General features: G+C 41.3%; 1 protein-coding gene across 2 annotated transcripts in view; it reads left to right on the forward strand.

The window, feature by feature from the left end:
• LRIG2 (leucine rich repeats and immunoglobulin like domains 2) overlaps nt 1–13,701 on the forward strand; it is a 91,425-nt gene extending 77,724 nt beyond the window's left edge. For both annotated transcript variants that reach the window (XM_054979643.1, XM_054979645.1), the window contains exons 13-18: nt 2,476–2,796; nt 3,329–3,610; nt 4,887–5,336; nt 6,108–6,257; nt 9,127–9,411; nt 10,006–13,701. In XM_054979643.1, the coding sequence (XP_054835618.1) occupies nt 2,476–2,796; nt 3,329–3,610; nt 4,887–5,336; nt 6,108–6,257; nt 9,127–9,411; nt 10,006–10,232 (1,715 nt within the window). In that variant the 3' untranslated portion in view covers nt 10,233–13,701. The remainder of the gene's footprint in view (nt 1–2,475; nt 2,797–3,328; nt 3,611–4,886; nt 5,337–6,107; nt 6,258–9,126; nt 9,412–10,005) is intronic.
• Nucleotides 13,702–20,991: the final 7,290 nt, after the last annotated feature.

The following is a 20,991-nucleotide window of genomic DNA, read 5'->3' on the forward strand; positions in this document are numbered from 1 at the left end:
AGGGAATGGAATTTTATTGGTTTACTAGCTGTATGTTGAATTGAATGTTTTTTTTTCCCATATGGATTATGATGCCCATCAGTGCATGTAGCCCATGGATTCATTGTGCTGTAAGAAATAACCTTGCTTCTTGTGTATTAAAAAACATACTTACAGGTTAACTTAGACTACCCTTTCAAGTTAATACAGTGACTTTTCCCATCAGGAATTTACAAGAACCATGGAAACTGGTTTTTTGTGGGGCCATGATAGTTACTCTGTAAACCTTGGGAAGGTGGCGGAGAAGGGGAAGGAGAAGAACTGAAGGCAGGGAACATCAAAAAAGGCTCTTTTGAAATTACTGAAGCTGTGCTAAATAGGGCAGTTCAGGATTCTTCCTTACATCAAAATGTTTATACTTCTGAGGGGCTTGAACAAGGGAGGTAATGTGGCTAAGCAGCAACAGGCTGGACAGTTCAGCTTTTCTGGTTCTTCCCTGAAGGTACTGAAGGAAGCCCCTAAGGTGCTGGCAGCACCACTGAGACACCAGTTGCTCTCACTGTATCTGTACTATATAACTTTCTTCTCTCCTTCACGCCATCATTTTCATAGGTGGAATTTGCAGATCTTCTTTGGCACCCAAGCCAAAAGGTTACCCGACTGTACCTTACTGTGAATGCTGCCCTTTGGACATTCTTTCAGTGTAGTAGCCTCTATCTCTAGTGTGTATTGTGTTGTACTTACATTTCTGTTTTTAACCATTGATTTAAATTGTGCAATTGCTGCAGAGTTATAGCTTGATATTTCTTGAAATCTTATGACGAGAATATTTCTTAATATGTCTTCTATATGGACAGAATTGGGCAACTCTGACATCAAGAGGAGCTTTATGTTCAAATTTCTTCCTTTCAGTGATTCTGTCAAACAAGTGTGCAGGAAAGGTCAATGTTTAGGCACACCTACCTTGACCAAAGGATGTCCCAGTACATGATGCTGGCTCCCCCCTCCCCCCCCCCACCTGTGAAATAAGCTTGTGTAGATACTTAAGTTTTGAGCAAGAGGGTTCATCTTGCCCAGGGCAGTATGTCATAGTTGTTTAAGATAGATGTTATTCATATAGTAAGTTACCAAACATTGGAAAGAAGGAATAAGCCATGTATGTATCAACCATTTTTCCAAACTGGGCCTGAAGCTTAAAGCTGTCCAGACCTTAGCCCCAGTAATTTAAAGCTGTCAAGACGTTTGCCTCCATAAATTTGTTCTTTAGTACATTCCACAGACATGAGATAAAAGGACCACTTCCAAAGTCCCATCATCTGTTACCCTAGTGGGGGTCTCCTTGTGAGTTGGAGGAATTAGCATGTAAGGAGAGGCAGTGAGAGACGGTCAACTGCAAGATCATATACCTGTGTGTACAAGGGATTGTCCCTCTAGAAAACTCTTTAAATAAACAGCCAGATGTTCAACCAAAATATTTTTAATAAAATAGTAACGATCAATTGCACACACAACACACATACATGTAGAGTTAACTAGAAAAGCAGGGAGGAAAATTGGAGAGAGAATTGTAGAGTCAGATGATAGTTACCAATCAGATGAGAAGAGGACATCCATGAGAGAGTAGCATTGAGCGACCGTCGCTTCAAGGCAGAAAAAGCAAGAAACTCAGATGGGAGTCTGAGGTTGGATGCCAGTTCTGAAGGCATGCACACAACTGTGGCAGAGGGGTAGTCCAGTTAAACCATGGAACATACCCTGGGGCAGGATTGTGTCCTCTTCCCACAAACTTAATGGCTGTCTCTAGAGTGAGACAGAGGATTGGGAAGCAGTTTCTGGGATGAGACAATAAACTGGGAAGGTTTGATTAAGACTTCCTGGGTGAAACTAAAGTTATCAGTGATTGATGATCCATGATGGCTGGATAGGTAAGGCTGTCAGAGCCCTGAATAGCCCAGACTGGGAGAGTGGATAAGGAGACGATGAGCAGGGTATATTAAAGATATCATTTCAGGAACTCCTGGAAGGCCCTATTGTCTTTGCACATCTCAAGGGTGTAGGGGCTGAAAGCTGGTCTCACCTGGAGACTCACATGCTAGTACTTTTCCAGCTCCCAGACAGGATCTGACAGCCATTTCCAGCCTTGCTAGGCAGTGTTTCTATATTTAAAACACATGCAGAGAGGGGCTTATGATATTGCCATATGAATGTGCCTTCTTAATAACATGAGGGCAGGTCTGACTGCTAACACATCTTCTTAGAGCATATTTGTTGCTGTTGCGTATCTCTAACATTGATGCAGTCCTGCTTCACAGCTTTATGCCCACACAGCCAGTTCTGGTGCAGAAGCAGAGATAGCAGTTTGTGGAACCAGCAGTGAGAACAAGTGTTACCTATGACACAAGCTGAACAGCATTACAGTTTGCTTCAGACCATGTTACTTCAATTTCATCACATGCTAAAAGCGAGAACCAGTGTAATCTTGATCTTTTTTCACAGCTGACTTTCCCAAGCCACAGATCAGAGTACATCCTGAGACTACCATTGCACTTCGAGGTACCAACGTTACCCTGACTTGCAAGGCAGTGAGCAGCAGTGATTCACCTATATCCACTACCTGGAGGAAAGACAGTGAGATACTGTATGATGCAGACATACAAAATTTTGCCAGGTACCAGCAACAAGATGGTGAAGTTTTGGAGTACACTACTGTCCTGCATGTTTTCAATGTGAACTTCACTGATGAAGGACTGTACCAGTGTATCATCACCAACCATTTTGGATCCAATTATTCCAACAAGGCCAAGCTGACTGTCAATGGTATGCAGTGATGTTTTGGTTTTTCTTTTCCTTCAGGAAAACAAATCTCAGCTGGGTTCTCATAAAGAAGAATAGCATGATTGGCATGCCTTAATCTAACTACATCTGCCCCATGAGGTTGTCTAGGCTAGACTAGGCTACCTTTTGCCTGAAGAAAGAAATCTTCATTGTCTTTTGCCATTCTAACTAGCATTAAAGAACATTAGATGGGTAGAAGGAGTGTTGGGATGGTCCTAGGAGACAAAACTGATTTATCTTTCACCTCTAAAGAAATGTGACATTTCTGCCACTAACTTTGTGAATATAAAACTGTGATCATTTGCAAGTTTGCTGTAACATGATTGTGTATTTTTAAGTCTGTCTGTCTGAAGTAATTACACACACACAGTGGAATTGGAAATATTTTCAGAAAAACACCTCATGGAAATAACCCTGAAACAGTAAACTTGTATCCATTACTAACGGCCGGCAATTAGGGCCCTTTATCCCTTTTTTGCAAAATGTGGTAATTTGAATATGTCTCTTCATTTAGAGCTGCCTTCTTTTGTGAAAACCCCTATGGATCTAACTATCCGGACTCGAGCCATGGCTAAACTGGAGTGTGCTGCCGAAGGCCACCCTCCACCTCAGATTTCCTGGCAGAAAGATGGAGGCACAGATTTTCCTGCTGCTCGTGAAAGACGCATGCATGTGATGCCAGAAGATGACGTCTTCTTCATTGCAAATGTGAAGATTGAAGATATGGGAATCTACAGCTGCATGGCCCAAAATGTGGCAGGAGGTCTATCAGCAAATGCCACTTTGACTGTGTTAGGTAACCAAAGCATTAGAAGTTCATGTGGTGGTTAAATAGTACTTTCACCATTGGTATTGCCTGCTTGGATATTACTTTCTCTCTTCTATATGCAGTGAAATCAGAAACAGGCCTCAAGATCATGTAGAATGTGACACCAAATCAGAATGTGGGCTTACCCGTGAATATTAAAACTATTTATTTAGTGGTTTCAGTATCTAAATTTAAGAAAATCTGACATTCAGATAACTATAAGATCTCATTGCTTAAGTCTTTTTCTTCTGCACACAATCAGGGAAAGCTTGAGATCTGTTCTCAAATTCACCTTATGATATGTCATATACCTTCCTACTTTTTGCATTGTTTTTCTTACTTCGGCAATGCTAGTCCTACTGCATACTTTACTGGACGTCTTATGCTGTCTAATTACCTTGTTTATATTGTGTGATCTTCCTTGAGTCTCAGTGAGAAAGGTGGGCTATAAATAAAATGAATAACTAAGTTATGAGGGGCAGTAGTTGAACAGGCTGGATAATTTATTGAATTGATTTAGTTTGGTGAACTGTTTTGATATTTTTTCTTAATAAGCATGAACATTAACCATGTTATTTGGGGGGAAAAGAAAAGCAATCACAAGCTTCCTTTTTTAAACTTAGAGTTATGGTCCAGAAAGAAGCTAGTCTAATATTTCTCCCCCCAGATTTATGATATTCCTATGGAAAATACTTTTAGAGCATCTCTGTAGTATTGCCTGCTGCTGACCCACTTTATCTTGGACAATTTGAAAAATGCCTAGTTTTATATGCTGTTGTTATTGTGTTCCATCGCTGGAAGAACAAAGTTGCTGTTTGTATCTCCCATCAGGCAGTGATGCGTATGGAGCTTTATGTAATTGCTTTGACCAGAAATATGACATGGGAAACAATAGAGAAATTTAGAGCATTTTTTTTGTAGGCAATGCAAAGGATCAGTGAAAAATAAAATTGTAGAATTGATAAGATACCCCCCTGAAAATAATCAAATAACTCATCTGGTACTGATGGTTTCCCGCATAGTTCTATCCAGTACCCTGCTGGCTTTGGCTGCTTCATCTCAGCTTTGTCCAGTTAAATTTAATAGAATATGCCCATCCAGTTGCATAAAGTGAAAAATACTGTAAAGCAAAAGCACATCACTTTTGTCTATAATCTTTTAAGTCACTTCAAAAATCACAATCTTCATATGTGTATTAGTGCTGTTTCTTCATTGTATGTCTGTTTGATTAAATAACTTTAAATTTGTCTCCCCTTTGTGTTAGAAACGCCTTCATTTGTCAGGCCCTTGGAGGACAGGACTGTGGCCCGAGGAGAAACAGCTGTGTTGCAGTGCATTGCTGGTGGCAGCCCTGCCCCTCGCCTAAACTGGACCAAAGATGATGGGCCTCTGACCGTAACAGAGCGGCATTTCTTTGCTGCTGCCAATCAGCTGCTCATCATTGTAGATGCTGGCTTAGAGGATGCTGGGAAATACACCTGTGTCATATCTAATACACTTGGTACAGAGCGCGGTCACATCTATCTACATGTCATATCCCCACCAAACTGTGACTCAGCCCAGAATGGCATTGGGATCGAAGATGATGGCTGGACAACAGTTGGCATTGTGATTATCGTTGTGGTTTGCTGTGTTGTGGGCACCTCTCTGGTATGGGTTATTGTTATCTACCATATGAGGAGGAAGAGTGAAGACTACAGCATTACTAACACAGGTGGGAGCCTTCAGACTTAGATTAGTTTATTGTTTAATTAGTATCAGTGTATTTTGTTTTAATAAATCTGGGTAATTCATGCTGCAGGAAGATGGGAAGAGACTCCCATTTTGCACATAGTAGCCCAGGTATGAGAATCTGTTGTCAGGATGTTCTTTGTACTGTTTGGTTTGGCATAGTGCCTGGCACCTAAGTAAGGTGAGTTTCTCATGATCTGATTCTTTTATACAGACTACAGTGTGATGTGCAAATGTCAAAACCTCTGTACAAATGCAGGGGTAGGTAATTTCTGCTCCAAACATCTACCATCTAAGCACCCAAATGAGCACAGTGCAGGGAAAGGGTGACTAGAGAAGACTGCAGAATCAGTGAATATACAGATGGGCCAGACTTGGTCTGGCTGCTTGTATGTCATGCTTTTAACTGTGTTCTGTGATGTTTGGGGGAAGAATTGCCATTGTTGACAATTCTGCAGAATTCCTATTTTATTGTGGCTGGACAAAAGAGATGTTGCATTGTATGGGAAAGTGTAATAATTTTTGATGCTGTTAAAGGTGGCAGTAGGTAAACATTAGAAAATACTGCAAAGAATTTTGTTTTTCTATCCTACCTGAATAACCTCTCTTTCCTTGTATTCTGCAAGATTTATTCCCTGGGAGAAATACCCTATTATCATCATCTTGATGGACATTTATTTGCTCAGTAGCTATGTTGCCATAGTAACATTTATAGTATAATGCTATTGTTTGGTGGTTGTTTTTTCTCTTTCAGAGGAGGTAAATTTGCCTGCTGATATTCCTAGTTACTTATCCTCCCAAGGGACTCTGTCAGAGCCACAGGAAGGCTACAGTAATTCTGAGGCAGGAAGCAATCAACAGCTGATGCCACCTGCCAGTGGTTATGCGCACAAAGGCACAGATGGTAAGTCTCATTCCTTTGGCTAAAGGAGCAAAAGGCAAAGTGTTTTCTTCTCTCTGCCCACTGGCCAGTTTCTGGTGGTTCATCCAGTGTTTTCTGGTTGCTTGAAAATCTTCCAAAGAATTCTGAACTAGGTGGAACTTACTGTGTTCCAGTAAGATACTTTTTAAGCAAGAATTAGCTTACTATTTTTTAACACAGATTAGTGATGCCTTAACTTTGAAAAGATCTTGGGGCAGATCCAACCAGCATGTCTGCTGATGAAAAAGGAGTCACCTTTGACCACCCAAAAAGGTTATGTTGAGGATCATGGGACTTACATGGATAAAACCGATGTGAGGCAGGTTCTGTAGTAGAACAACAGGATTTGAGTCCAATGGCACCTTAGAGACCAGCAAGGTTTTCAGGATGTAAGCTTTTAAGAGTCAGAGCTCCCTTCTTCAGACAGCTGACTCTCAGAAGCTTACACCCTGAAAATCTTGTTGGTCTCTATAAGGCACCACTGGATTAAAATCCTGCTGTTCTAATGCAGACCAGCACTGCTACCCACCTAAAACAGGTTCTTTAGTGAAGAGGGGAGATGGGTGAGACTCAGTGAAAAAATCACCACCTCCTCCTGAGTAGAGCACAGTCACAGTAGTCTAGTTACAAAGGCACATGTGACAGTAGCAAAACATTTTTTTCAGCGGCAGTCAGCATGGCAGTCATTATCTGAACATCCAGATGAAGTGCTAGATCCAGGGCAATTTCCCAAGCTGCATACCTGAGCCTTGAGGGAGGGAGTTTGATCCAATCTAGAGAAGGAAAAGGACAGACTGCTAATGCAGTTAATCTCTATTTATATGGACTAGGCTTCCATTTCTGCCTTCCTCCAGTCCATCACTGATTTCTGACACTTAATAGAATCTGCTGCACCTCCTGAATCTGCTGAAAAGGAGAAATAAAGCTGAATGATGATACCTCAGATCCCTGGATAGCTTCTTCCAGCTAGCAACTATATTACACAAAAAAAGGAACCCTGGAGGATAAAATGCAGGGGAGACTCATGAGCCAGTCGCCTCCCAGACCGGTTTCCTGCTTGTGACATAGTAAAGAAGTACTGGATGTGTTTTTGTTGGTTTGTTTTCATCAAAGGGCACCTTAAAGCCTTATAGAATCAATGTACATTGGTTTCACCAGAGTTTGTTTTTGCATCAGAGACCCAGTTTTAAAAAAAACACCATATATCTGTCTAATTCATTATCAGAGCTGCTTTCTTTCTACTAGCACTAAATCAAAGCTTTTTCTTGAACTGTTTATGTCCCCTGAAAAGATTTCCCTCTGCTGCCTTTTTCCCAGAGGCACTCAAGAGGATATGAAATTGTTCAGGGAGAGAAAGCAGCTTTCAACCACTCTTTGATGTCTTACACTGGGAATATGATTGTTCTGGCAAAGGGGAAGTATTTCCTCTTCCTTCCACAATTCAGAGTGAGGGAAATGAAGCCCCGCTTGGAAAGGTAGAAGAAGGTGTTGGCTTGTTACCAAGTCAACTGGTCTGAATGACGCACCCAGTCTTGCTGCACTGGTCTAACCAGTGAAAACACCCATGCAGCACATTAAAACAAGGAAAAGTTTATCTGATTACCTCAGCAATATTCACTCTGAGGCTCTTCGTGTTAACATGTAGGCACACTTTACATCTTTCTCCAAATGACTTTTTGTGAACAGTTTTTCCTAGGGCTCTTTGGTCTGTATAAACAACTATCATTTGATATTTTTTTTGGTATGCTCTTTGCCAAGTTTTGTCCATCCTTGCCTTGAGAATTTGAAACATTTAAGCTATCATCCATAAAGGATGAGACTTGTTGAACCAGAAGCGCCTCAACTTCTGTCAGCTTTCCCCCAGAAGTCCCCTTAAAAGCTACTTTGTAACCTTTTTAAATGTAAGTACTTGTGCTACCTACTCTCCAACAACGAAGGGGGAGGGGCCACAACAAAAAACAGAAGCAAATGCCTCACAGGTGGTCCAGAACAACTTTATGATGGCAGAGTGCATTCATTCCAAAAGCATCTGCTTCAGGGTCAAGAAGCTTGCTGTGATTCTAGCTTACTTTTAGCAATTAACCCCATCAAAATAAGACAGCAGCTATATTGCTATTGGGGTTGGCACATTTCTTAGCTTGTCTCAGAACCTAGACACTACTCCTTCCTCCCAGTGTGCTGATCTCAGCTATTTAGATCACAGAGCTTTGTCTGTCTAGCTAACCCTGGACATGGAACCCTTGGAGGTCTAGAGGATCATTTTCCACATTCTTGGTATTGTTTCCCTTCTGCCATGGGACTACTTTTTTGTGTAACATCAGAGTACCTGTGAGTAGAGAGATGGAACTTTTTGGCCACATCCCTAAAGCTTCTTCTCAGCTTCATCAGCCTCAAGAGAGCTTATAGCATGAAGATATCACCCCAGTTGGTAGGAAGTTACACATGTGTGGAAGTTACACAATTGTAAAATACTAAATTATCCCTGCTTTCCATTCTTTGGCTGATTTCCTAGCTATCTTAACTATTTTTGTCTTTTGTCATTTTTAAAAGCCAAGCCCTCTGATGTGAAGTTAAGTATTAAGTTTACTTTGGTTGGGAGAAGAGGTTTATTTGCGTGTCCTTTTCTCTCTTGCTACTCATAGAGCTGCCAACATACCTTTTTTCTTACGTTTTCATCTAAACTGTGTTACCAGTACTCTTTCATGCCTGCAGAGTTGTTTTCCAAGCATACATTTCCAGCCCATTGATATTAATGCTGATATTTGTGCTCCTGCAGCTTACAGGAGATTCTGTGGTGATGTGTGTTGCATCCCAGCATCCTGACATGATGTTAATGTTGCACTTACATTAGGTGGCCCCGGGCCATTGGTGATCTGTTCAGATTGCTACGACAATGCCAACATCTACTCCAGAACCAGAGAGTATTGTCCTTATGCATACATCACTGATGAAGACCCACTTGACCAAACGCTATCCAGCCTAATGGTGCAGATGTCCAAAGAGCCCTACTCAGTGTGCACACCGCATGAAGCCCCTGCTGTGGACAGTATCTCAGCTGACAGAGACATGTCAGTCTTTCTTACCAATCATGACAGAATGCTTGAGAGGAAACCCTGCTCCCAACCCTGTAGCAGTGGTAAGTGTTGTGTTATTCTGCTGCTGTTATATCTTAATGCTAAAATGGCTTCCATTTTCTTCTGGATATGGTATATACCTATCACACATAAGTCCAGTCTCTGCGGGCTGTGGGTGGAGCTATGCTTGCAAACTAGGACTTCCCTACCTCCTCCTTTCCTTTATACCTGCTGAAATACTGCCATGGCATTCAGCTGAGCCCCAGAAGGGCATAATGTGGCAGTCTGGACTCAATGAAAACCCCTTTCTTCCATTAGCCTAAATGCCTTTTCAGCAGCAGAAAGCATGACCTAGATAACATTTGTTTCTTACTGAATACCCTTCACAGTACTTCAGTGTACTTGTAAATCTCTTGTAAATCAGAGCAGAATATTTTTCTGCAGTGAACTTCTTGTGATGTCTATGGAATGACTATTCTAGCGTGTTTTCTGGTTATGGTAATAGTTTGCTATACTAGGATTAACTTCAGTAAAAGCTATTTGGCTTAAGAATGTGCATTGCTGCCAAAAATCTTGCAAAGCATGGAAAATCTTAGTGTCAGTGCTTCTGGTGTTGGTACTTTTATCATAAATTCAGACTTTTCATTTCTTTCCAGATCCTTTTCAGCTGCCTTTATGGGGCATCAATAAAGATCTGGGGATGTCACATCATTTCTCACCTCAGGCCAAGACCCACGAGGTGCCTCAAGTTCTTCAAAGCGAGGGCGTCACAGAGAATGACCATGAGCACGTTATTTCCCCCAGACCTCACCACAGGTTACATGAACATAATTTCAATTTTAACAGGACTCGGAATATACAGGAATATCATGAAACTACATAAATGGCATCCAAGCAAGAAGCCTTAACAGCAGTTTGAAGCGGTTGACAATGCCTTCACTACCTCAGGATTTGCCTCATGGCCAAAGATGCTCCATGCTTGCAACAGAGCCTGTGCGGTCCAGTGACTAGTGTCCAAGCAAAGAGTGGGCAGGTAATAACAGAAATCCTGTCTTCTATCAGGCTCAGCTGTCATGGCAAACTGAATGGTAGACAGGAAAGAACAAATACTGTTCTTAGCAGAGTAATTGCTAATAAAAGTTACCGTTGTTGCATGGGAAACAGCCCCATGAAAACTTCACATTTCCTTTCCTGCCAAAGAAACCAACTTTAAAGAGCCCCATTGCCAAGACCCTTAGTAATCATAAGCATGAACCTTTTGGTCTTTCAGACCACTAACAGGAACTTGCATCAGTGTGTCCAGTCAAAAATTTATTTATCCTTGTCTGGCTAAAAGACTTCACTGTAAATACATTTAAATAATATAATTTTGTATACACTATACATACAAATGTCAGGCTGAAATGTAAATTTTCTGTTATGCCAAAAATTACACCCTGGCCAATCTTTCTGGCATCTGCCAACCATTCTGCAAGAGACTGGATAGGGTTCCACTTCTCATGATTGAAAGCTGAATGGCCACTTTGTACTATCATGTTTTGCATACAGTGATCATTATTATCATAGTCTCCTCTTCAGTATTCTGTGTGGATCTCTGCACATTGTAGTCATCAGTATGGACAGAAACTGTTAATGGGAACTGGAGTTCACATATCATCAGCCATTATGGTCTAAACAGGGTTAGGTATATGGCAGCTTGGGGGAACACACATGGGTTGGGAGGTTACCTGTATGGCCCGTTGGTATTCTGAGGCCAAGGGGTCATTTTCTGAACATCATGGTTGCAGTGTGACATCACTGTCTTTGAGGCTCAAGCCTAGAAGGTATGCAAAGATCCTGCAGTTTGTATTTTGGCAACTGCTAGTACACATGTGCATGTTAATCTCTTGATGACTACGGATTGGAGACGTGTGTATGTATGTGAATGAGCCGTTGCAGGTCAACAGTTGCAGTTGCCTCAAACTCAGTGCTTTTCAGTGGATTCTGCACATGCAGCTCTGAGAATTCAAGGTAAGTATTAGTATGTCTGAAGTGGCCCCAAGAACCGATTAACTGAACACCTGGAATTAACCATAGAAGATCTCCTGGTCATCCCAGCATGCACAGCAGCCGCAAAATGGAATTTGTCACACTTCATAACATGCTGTTGTGTCCCAAAGCAAAACATCAGCCATGGCACAAAATCCTAACCAAGTTATGGGATAAGTGCAGCAGATAAAGGAAGATTAATCTCAGGGTAAAGAAGAGAGGCTGCACTATTAGTTTGTTGCTGATTTGATGCTTCAGGGTTCTGGACAGCAGTATGCAGACATCCCAGAAACTAACTATGGCATCACAGACAATTATGTTAGCCTTTTGCTTTCTTCCAGCAAAATGTGTAAAAACTGACTTATATATGTGTATATATGCAAATTAACCACGGCCTAAGTTCTGTGTAGCTCAAAGGCTTACTAATCTTTTCCACACAGTCCAGTAAGAGACATTATCTGAACTGTATCATTTTACACTATGAAGATGCGGACACAGAAGGACTTACCAGGGAAATTGTGATCTCATTCAGTTGGAAGAATTTGCATACAGTTGACTCAGTCCGGCTTGCCTAGTGTAATGGCAAGTTTCTTGTTAGAGCGGAGTGTTCTCTTATGGCTGTATGTGTCTCGTTACATGAAGCAGAAAGTTCTGTCTGGAAACAATGTCAATTTTTTTACCTATGAATGCTCAATTTCTCATCGGGCTTGTCCCAGTTACTCTGAGCAGCCAATCAGGTACCAAAGCTATATAAATGAAAACTCTTTTTGTGGTTCTTTATTGTGTGCAGGGGGAGAGGGGGAGCAGTGGAAGATGCCACCTTGCATGCTGCTTAGTCCTGTTTTATACTGGAGTCAAAAGTCTTACAGTTCTCCTTCCCTTTTAAAGCAGAGGCCTTCAGAAGTATCTGAAACATCCAAAGCAAAATCAGCTTGTCCACAAGAAACCTAAGTTCTTCTTTCCAGGGGGGTTAGGTTTCTTCCTTCATCTTTGTCACGTGTTCGCTTCAAAGCACTGAATGTATTCTTGCTGCTGACTGTCTTCCTTCCAGCTGCTTGCTGCTATTGTATGTGATAGCCTGTATCTGATCTAGAGCAGAAATAGAGAAAATGCTGAATATGCACTATTGGAGAGGAGAGGGAAGAACCAACCTATTATCCAGATAGCCCGAGACCAACCTCAATTGCTCGACTTAGGTGATCAAGCTGTGCAGGAGAAATGATTGTGCCATTTAAGCTATCTATTGTGAAATATTAAGTGCTTTAAGGATCGAAGTCAGGCAATAACTAAAACTGACCTGCCTGGCATCTTTGGGGGAAAGGCAGTGTGGCATTAATCAGTTTCTTGTAATCTAAGTGAAAAGATTATCATGATGTCATTCTTGGTGAGTAATCATACGGCAAGGGATGACTGCCCTGCAGTGCTAATCTCATGTTGCTGATTCTGCATGTTCAGCAGTGAATGCCTCTAGGACAGTTAAAGTATTCTACTACTACTACTACTACTACTACTACCTAATGTAAAGCTGTTCTTGTGAATGAGGACTTGGTGGAGAAAAAAGCCTCAAGTAGAGCTACCTATGGAAAATCCATTATGCACAGGACAGAATTGGACAGTGTTAAAGGCAGAGTTTTATCCTACATCTTTGTGTATTTCTAGAGTGAACTGTGTCAGGATGCAAAGTGTGCATTGTATGAGTTGTGGTGGAATGCTTACTCTAGAAACTGGAATGCTAGAAAGAAGGATAGAAAAATTTGTCAGCCCAAATCCCTGTCACTGTGTTTTAGTGCCCTACTATAGCTGAGAGGTCATCCTGTGAAATAATTCAAAGGTTTAAAGGAAGGAATGGATTTGTTAGTAGGGCTGAATCTTTAGACCATTTATGAGATTGGGGTACCTTCATGTTCATGAGGAGGTAAAGATTTCAGGACTATGAAATGTAGCATTCAGATTTGCGTTGGAAAGCCACATTGATTTCATAGGTGAGCACTTCCATGCTAAAGGGTCTGAATGGGATTTTGTTTAGAATTGGAACAAGAACACTTATTTTGAAACAAACTTCATCTCTCTTTCCTCCAAGGGATCTGTGTCTTAGCTTGTAGGGAGGGAAGTTATTTCACAGATGTTCCTCTTTTTGACAATGCCAAAGTAATTGTTACTGGACATTTCTAGGGCAGTGCAAACCAGTGGTTCCTTGCTTGCAGCTGTCCTTTCCATGTATGTTTTTATATTTTCTCACTTATCAGAATGTATATTTTGTATAGCATGTGTAATATGTTTGTCTACTGTAATATGCTTCAGTCAATAAAACTACACACAGTCAATCTCTTTACTTTTTTGTGAGATACATAAGGCAGGGAGTCTTCTAAAGGACAAAGAGGATATATAGTTCAGGTTCTACTGCTATACTGCTGCCGTTAGCTGAGTCCAGTGGGAATATTTCTAACATTTTCAGGCTTCCCTCCAGTTCCTTCCTGCTTTCCAGTGGCTTGATAGTGAGCTGCCTTAAAACAGAAGAACCATTGAGTATTGGTCACTGATATTGCAGCAGTGGACTTATATTAGCATGATTTACTTATCTATTTTACAAAAATTCTACACTGCCTTTCTGTCATCGCAAGGGCCTCCAAGGTAGCTAACTAATTAAAACTTTCATAATAGATTTATATTTTAAAATAATTAAAACCAGCCCTTCAAAAACCTAACACACCATTAAAACAATTAAAACCAAAGCTAAAATGTACAAAGACATAAGAACAATAATTAAAACATTGGGCAGGAAGGAGGGATCACTGAGGGACTGCCAAACAAAACAGAGTCTTTCACCACTGCCAGAAGATGGCAGCAGATGAATCTCCCTGGGGTATGAGTATGTGACGATGAGAGCAGCTTACTCATTTGTGCCTACAAGCACCCAGGATGTGTGATTCTGCAAACATACATGTCAGTGGGCACTGAACTCTGGATATTGTTCTAAATAAGGTGATGTCCCATAATTAGTATCTAAGTTCATAATCCATATGATAGGGAAACGAGTGCAGCGTTTACTTTTACTTTACATCTATTGTCTCTTTATATGAGTGTTGAGGTCTGCGGCAAAGGCTTTTGCTGTAATGCTGTTGTGTGAATCCTGCCAATTGGGTGTCTATTAAAGAATGTATTTGATTTATAGCGCACAGATGCTGTAATGTGATGTGCAATGCTCTGAAACGATCAATATTAAGAAAACAGCCACACTATAGATGTCACTAGGGGTATGCACCTGGAAAAAAATCAGGTTTCCTGCTTCGCGTTTACCCTGGGAAAATACTCCAGTATTACCTAAAACCTGAAGCAGCAAGCTGCTTGGGATTCAAGTATTGAAATCGCTTTGATATGCTCTGTAGAGATTCAGAGCATACTGAAGTGAGGGGGGGAAGCTTTGCCCCACCCCCACTTACCTGGCCAGGAGGCAGCCAGGATAACCAGCTTGGTGGCAGGGAAGACCTCAGCCACTACCTCCGCTACCACAGCAGCCAGTGGGAAGATCCAGGTAAGTGGGGTGGAACTTGGTGGGGTGGTTGGAACTTCAGCTGGCCTGCAGGGGAAGAATCCCCCCACAGGCCAGTTGAAGCCCAGGAAGGGCCTCAAAGTGACCCAAATTGCTTTGGGAAGCTTTGATTTGGGATTTCCAAACCAGGGCCAGATCGGGTCCAATTCGAGTATTTTTCCCGAATCAGAAACCTGAAGTGCACACTCCTGGATGTCACCATACAAGGTCTTGCTCTATCCCAGATTCCATACTCAAGTGGACAGGAATTCAGGGAAAAAGCAGACTGCCATGTAACTAAAACAGGCCTTCGGTGTTGCATGCAGGTATAGCAGAGTTGTACTCCACAAGTATCCTCTGCTTTATTTTTGTTCTGGGTGCTAATTAGCCTGATTTCAACCAATGAAGAATCTTACATAGTCCACCAAATTTGGGCCGGGACTTACCAAATTTAACCACATGTCAATAGGTGTGGGTTCACTATTTATTCACCATGTTCTGCAGAATGATACCTGCAGCCATTGGCTATAGAAGAGTTCTTGATATATGTCATAAGATTAATGAACGTGCATTTCACAGAACTGTCTAATTGCTGAGCACTAAGGTAACCTGTTTCTCCAAGTTAACTGTTAGCAGTTTTATCAAAGGAGAGAACACCTGTGCTGTAAGGAAAGGCAAAAATATTTAGTAAATAGTCTGTAACCTCTCTGTAAATCCCTTTTTTCTTCTGTATCCAAAAATGAAACTGTCCTCAGGATGCTGCCATCTAGCAGGAAGTTTCACTGGGGAAGCAATTATCCCATCCAGGGAAGAGGGTCAGAGATGCCCCCACATCTGACAGCTTACACACATAACTGCTTGTACACATAACTGGGAAATCTAGCCCAATGACTTGGTTTCCCTGAATGGTTTCCACCACATCTTTAGATTGGTCCCTGAATCCTTACCTAACCAGGTGAAAAGATTTCCTGCTAGTTTGCTGTGGAAATTATGCTAATAGGTGACTTAGTGCCAATTCTTAAATCTATAAGCAGGAACTTGTGGGGGTTCCCTTCCTTCACTATTTCTTCTTTCCATTACGTGAAATCCCCAATAGCCTCTCCCCTTTTCCTGCCTCCTTTCTACCCACCATCAACTTACTTTGTTCAGCTTTCCTGCCTTCCCTTCCTCTGACATCTTCTTCTTGGGAAAATTGTGCAGTGCTGGACACTGGGCCAAGCCCAATTGCGTGATAGCAAACCTGCAAACTTTTGGGGGACACCTCACTTTCTTTATATCCTCCTCCTCACACTATATCCTCTTTCCTTCCTCCTGGCAAACCCCATTTTCCCTGCTTCCTTCTCCCCACCAACCAACTTGCTAGTTGCTGCTGCGATGCCTGCTCCTGCTAAGTCCCCCATGAAAGGCCAAAACAGCTCTCAAAAAGGTCTTTGCCCTCCCCCTGTATTTCACTGACAAATCAAGCCTTGACAGCTGGCAATACTGTTGTGGTTGCCTAGCAATGACCACTGAGGGCATTAGTTTTTTAAAGCTATTGGCGCTTCTATTGGAGGCGGGGTTAACACCTCCATCTAGTTTTTTTAGATTTCAGAGTTTTCTATAAATGTGGGGCCTTTCTCAGGCCTGTAGAAAGATCTGTTTTGTTTATTCATGACCCCAGTTTCTGGCCTGAAGTATCTACAGAGGAGGCCATGTTGAGAATTAGGTATATCGATGATATATAACTGACGTGTTTATGCTTTCATTTTTGCATTTGTGGAGTTTTGAGCCCTTTTTGACTTCCTAATTAAATCTGTACTTATTTCAACATGCACACACCCATCTTTTGTTCCTTTTTGTATTCCAAATAAATTTCTTTTACCTGGAATAAATAGCTGCACATGCCCTGCAGACCCCTCAGCACTGCTACCTCATGGAAGCAAGGAGAAGGTGAACTTTCTGCTCTAGCATCTGTTTTCACTGGAGCTTGCTCAGATTGCTGTCTGGAGTCTTGAATAATCAAGACGAGATGGACCTGTGGGCACCTTTATATCCAAAGCCTGCTGCTAGCGGAAGTGAAAATAGTCTCCCTCCCAGTGACCCTTAAGTCTTCACAAAACCAAATGCAAATATGCTATTGAACAGGACCTAGGCAGAATTGAGAAGGGTTTGAGAAGATGTGGGCAGGACCGCATTGCCACAGGGCTTCAGTAATAGCCAGCAATGAGATCTATGCAGACATCACATTCATTTTCAAAGATGCACTGAGGGCTACAATTTTCATAGAGGAAAATTCAACAAAAATCTAAAGACAGCTGGGTTGTCATGGGGAGGATGTTTCACAATTTGAAGTAGAATGATCCCATTTCTGCAGATTTATGCTAACTGCATGCATGCATGTGCTGTGGCAGGCATTCAGAATTTGATAATTGAGTATTTATTTACTACAGCTTCGTTCCAGCCTCTGCCTTCCATCTGGAACAACCAATTACTTTCCATCAAATTCAAGCTGATACACCTATAGTCATTCATTTTTAGAACATTTGTGCCTTATGCCTTAGGGAATGATAATGTTTTGGACTCCTTCAACTTGTGCAGAGACAGTAAATACCACAGGCCCACAAATTCAGGCCCATAATAACCCAAGTCTTCATACACATATATTGGTTCAAATCATCAGATGTTTCTGAGCTATATGTCTATGCCTGCCACCTTCTGAACTGAGGCTGTGAATAGGTTAGTCATAGAATTAATCTTATTTAATAAATTAATCTGCTTATTTAATAAAAACTGGTCCAATTTTTTAAAATACATGTTAATGTCACCCAATGATAGCATTTGTCCAGGGACATTTCCCATAGTTTCCAGTAGATAAACTAAAATGCCTGTTGAGAGGAAGGGTGGGATATAAATGGTATAAAGTACTTTGAATAAGAGACTCCTTAGTATTTTTCTGCAGCAGAAATACCGACACTTGCCCCATGTCAGTAGGACTGAAGTGGTTTATAATTTATTCTGAAGATGAACACTCTTCCCTCTCACTTTTGCCATACTACTGTGTAGAATACTCTACAATGATGACCTATTCTAGCCTTTTCTGCTTGAACACTAGATTAGAATCCTGTTTTTATTTCCTATTTTAAAAAGTGGCAGGTTGCAACTATACAAGCTCTGGCAATGCAGGGCGGCACAGCTGCAGAGAGCGATGGTTTATGTATGAGAGTTCATCACTCACTTGGCCTTGTGCTGCTTGTAAAGAAGAGGAGAAGCCTCTGGGAATGTTTCCCCTGCTTTTGGCTGCTGGGGCAAAGTTGAGTTCCCAGGCCACCCATGGAACTGTTTTGCAGCCATACCAACAGTGAGAGGGCCCGGACCAGATTCATGCAGGGCATATAGGCTTTGCTGCCAGATGTCACACAGACCTTCCTTCACTAGGAACTGGCTGCACCTTCACTTGCTAAGAGCTTTAGGTGCAAAGGTAGCATCCTTACAGTCTCAATATGCCTTGTCCATGCAAAGACCAATAGGAACTAAACCCAACCGCTATTTCAAGCCAGATCACATTTGGTCTCACCTGCTGCACCTGAACCCTTTTGAAGGAAAAATGTCATCTTTTCAAGTAGCTGGCATTGGAAACTCATAATCACCATGTCTGAATTGTAATGTAATTCTCATTACAAAATATACAAATGGACCAACGATTGCTATTAGATTAGCCATTTTAGGCAGAAGAAAATGAAAGCATTTAATCAAAATGTAACTGCTGTCCTTGTTTACTTTTGATTTTGAAGTTTGCTGGCAAATTTCTTCAGCAAAATAGATCTCAGTTATGCTATAGTGAATTTGGTGAGTGTTCCTGTGTAAGATGATTTAGAAACATTTGTCTACTAGTGAAAATAGGTTTTACATTTTAGGAGCTGGTATGTCCTCCAGATGCGCACCCCTTCCGCATTCCATTTTCTGCTCTGCAACAAATTAAATAAGAGGCCGCTCTCTCTAATTTCTTTTACAGTAATGCTTTTATTATTTATTTAGGAGACTTTAAACTCTGCTTTTCTATTTGAAAAGACTTGAGACAACTTTTGCATATACAAAAATCCTATTAAAACATTTTTATGCATTTTGAGATTTTTTATTTTTGAGCTTCAAAATGACACCTTAATGACTGTTATAAGCAGAACATATTTCACTTGACAGCAACAAGAATAGGCATACCTTTTGTGGGAAATGAAAAACTGGGGGCATAATATTTCAGCATATATAATATCCTTGCTGAATTTCAACAAAATCCATGGCTGTTGTGCATTAGCATGTTATGTACATGCTAATTGTTGCCTTGGCATGGGATGACTGACACATGTACCTCAACACTGTTATCATTATAAGCAGGTCATCTGGTTAAAGGAGAATACAGTCAATTATTCTTTTGACCCTTTTTAAAGCGTTTTTGTTTGGCTATAGATGCCTACTTGAACAAAAAACATCAAAGTACTTCAATACGTACAGACTTTTTGAGCCAAACAGCGTGTTTACATACCACGCTTTTAGACAGATTAGTTGCCCACTCAAAGCCCTGAACAAAGTCAGCATTATTATCCCCACAACACAGTTGGGGAGTTGGGGCTGAGGGGAGTTTACCTAAGGCCACCTGCTGAGCTCATGGCAGTGGTGGAATTCAAACCAGCAGAGTGCTGGCTCAAAGCCCAACCACTATGCTACAGCAGCTCTCACGCTTTGAACATTGTGGTAATCAAACTACGTGTTACCAATGTATGTGCATCTATAATCAGGTTTGTTTTTTCCAAGAACAGTCTCAGCTGAACTGGTAAACCTATTCCTGGTTACTTCTGTCAATTTTGTTTATCCATGGACCCACTGAAGAATCAAGGCGCTCCACACAGACTGTGAGCCTGCTCTTTCAAGGGAAGCGCTATTTATTTATTTTTATTTATTTTTATTTATTTATTTACATCATTTATAGTCTGCCTTTCTCACTGAGACTCCAGGCGGATTACATAGTATGAGGTTAATACAATCAGTATCAAGTACATTTCAATACAATACCATAAGGTAAACAGATACACAACAGAGTGCATACTTATTCCTGAGTCAGTTTTACTCCTATCTACAGCATATCTATCTAGTCTGTATTAAGTTTCAGATTGTTTTCCCATATGAAGTTTTTTACTAATTCTTGTTCAGTTTCCACCACTTGCATTTGGGAGGCAGAGCTGGATATCAACCTCATGCAGATGACACAGTCTTCCCTAGTAATTTCATGTGGCTCTGAAATAGCATGGGAGGAAGACTGGAATTCTGTAGCACCCCATCAACCAATGGGACAATGTAGTCTCCTAACACCAACTTCTGGGTAGGGAAAACCAAACTTGAATACTAGCACAAAACTGAGTTTGAACAGGCTTTAGTTCCCTTTGAACCAGGACTGAACCTAAACCTAAAATGCCCTTGTTGCCTTGATACTGAACCCAATCTGAGCATGATTTTGCCTGTTAAGAGATTTGGTTCTGTTTCAGGACACTCAAGAGACTTGAGATTTCGGTTCAGTTCCAGTTCATAAGGGGAAAGCCCTCTATGAAACAGTTGTTGGGCTAGAGTTCAGGTTGACTGTGTTCACTGTCAACCTGACTGTGTTCACTGTGTTCTTTTCAACACAGTGTCTCCCAAGCCGATCCCAGCCAGGTAGCTCAGAAGCATACCATAGTCAATGCTACCAAAACTCATTGAGAAGTTCAGGAGAACAACAGGGCCACACTTCCACTGTTAATAATTCCTGATGAGTAGATGGTGCTAGTTTGCAGCAACAATAGGAGACCAGTGGCACTTTACAGAGTAACAACTTATTCCAGTACAAGCTTTTGTGAGTCAGAGCTGACTTCATCAAATGCAATGATGCAAAGCTTCATATGATGAATTTAGTTCTGATTCATGAAAGTTGATACTGGAGTACATTTTGTTAGTTACTAAAGTCCTCCTGAATTCTTATTTTATGTCCACTGTTATCTTCCCAGCAAAGCTCATACCCAGGGACAGGCAAGCAGTTTCTGTTCTGTATCTAGGTAAGAAACCAGACTGAAAAGAATCTAGA

This window comes from Eublepharis macularius, chromosome 5, assembly GCF_028583425.1.
Source record: "Eublepharis macularius isolate TG4126 chromosome 5, MPM_Emac_v1.0, whole genome shotgun sequence".
Lineage (NCBI taxonomy): Eukaryota > Metazoa > Chordata > Lepidosauria > Squamata > Eublepharidae > Eublepharis > Eublepharis macularius.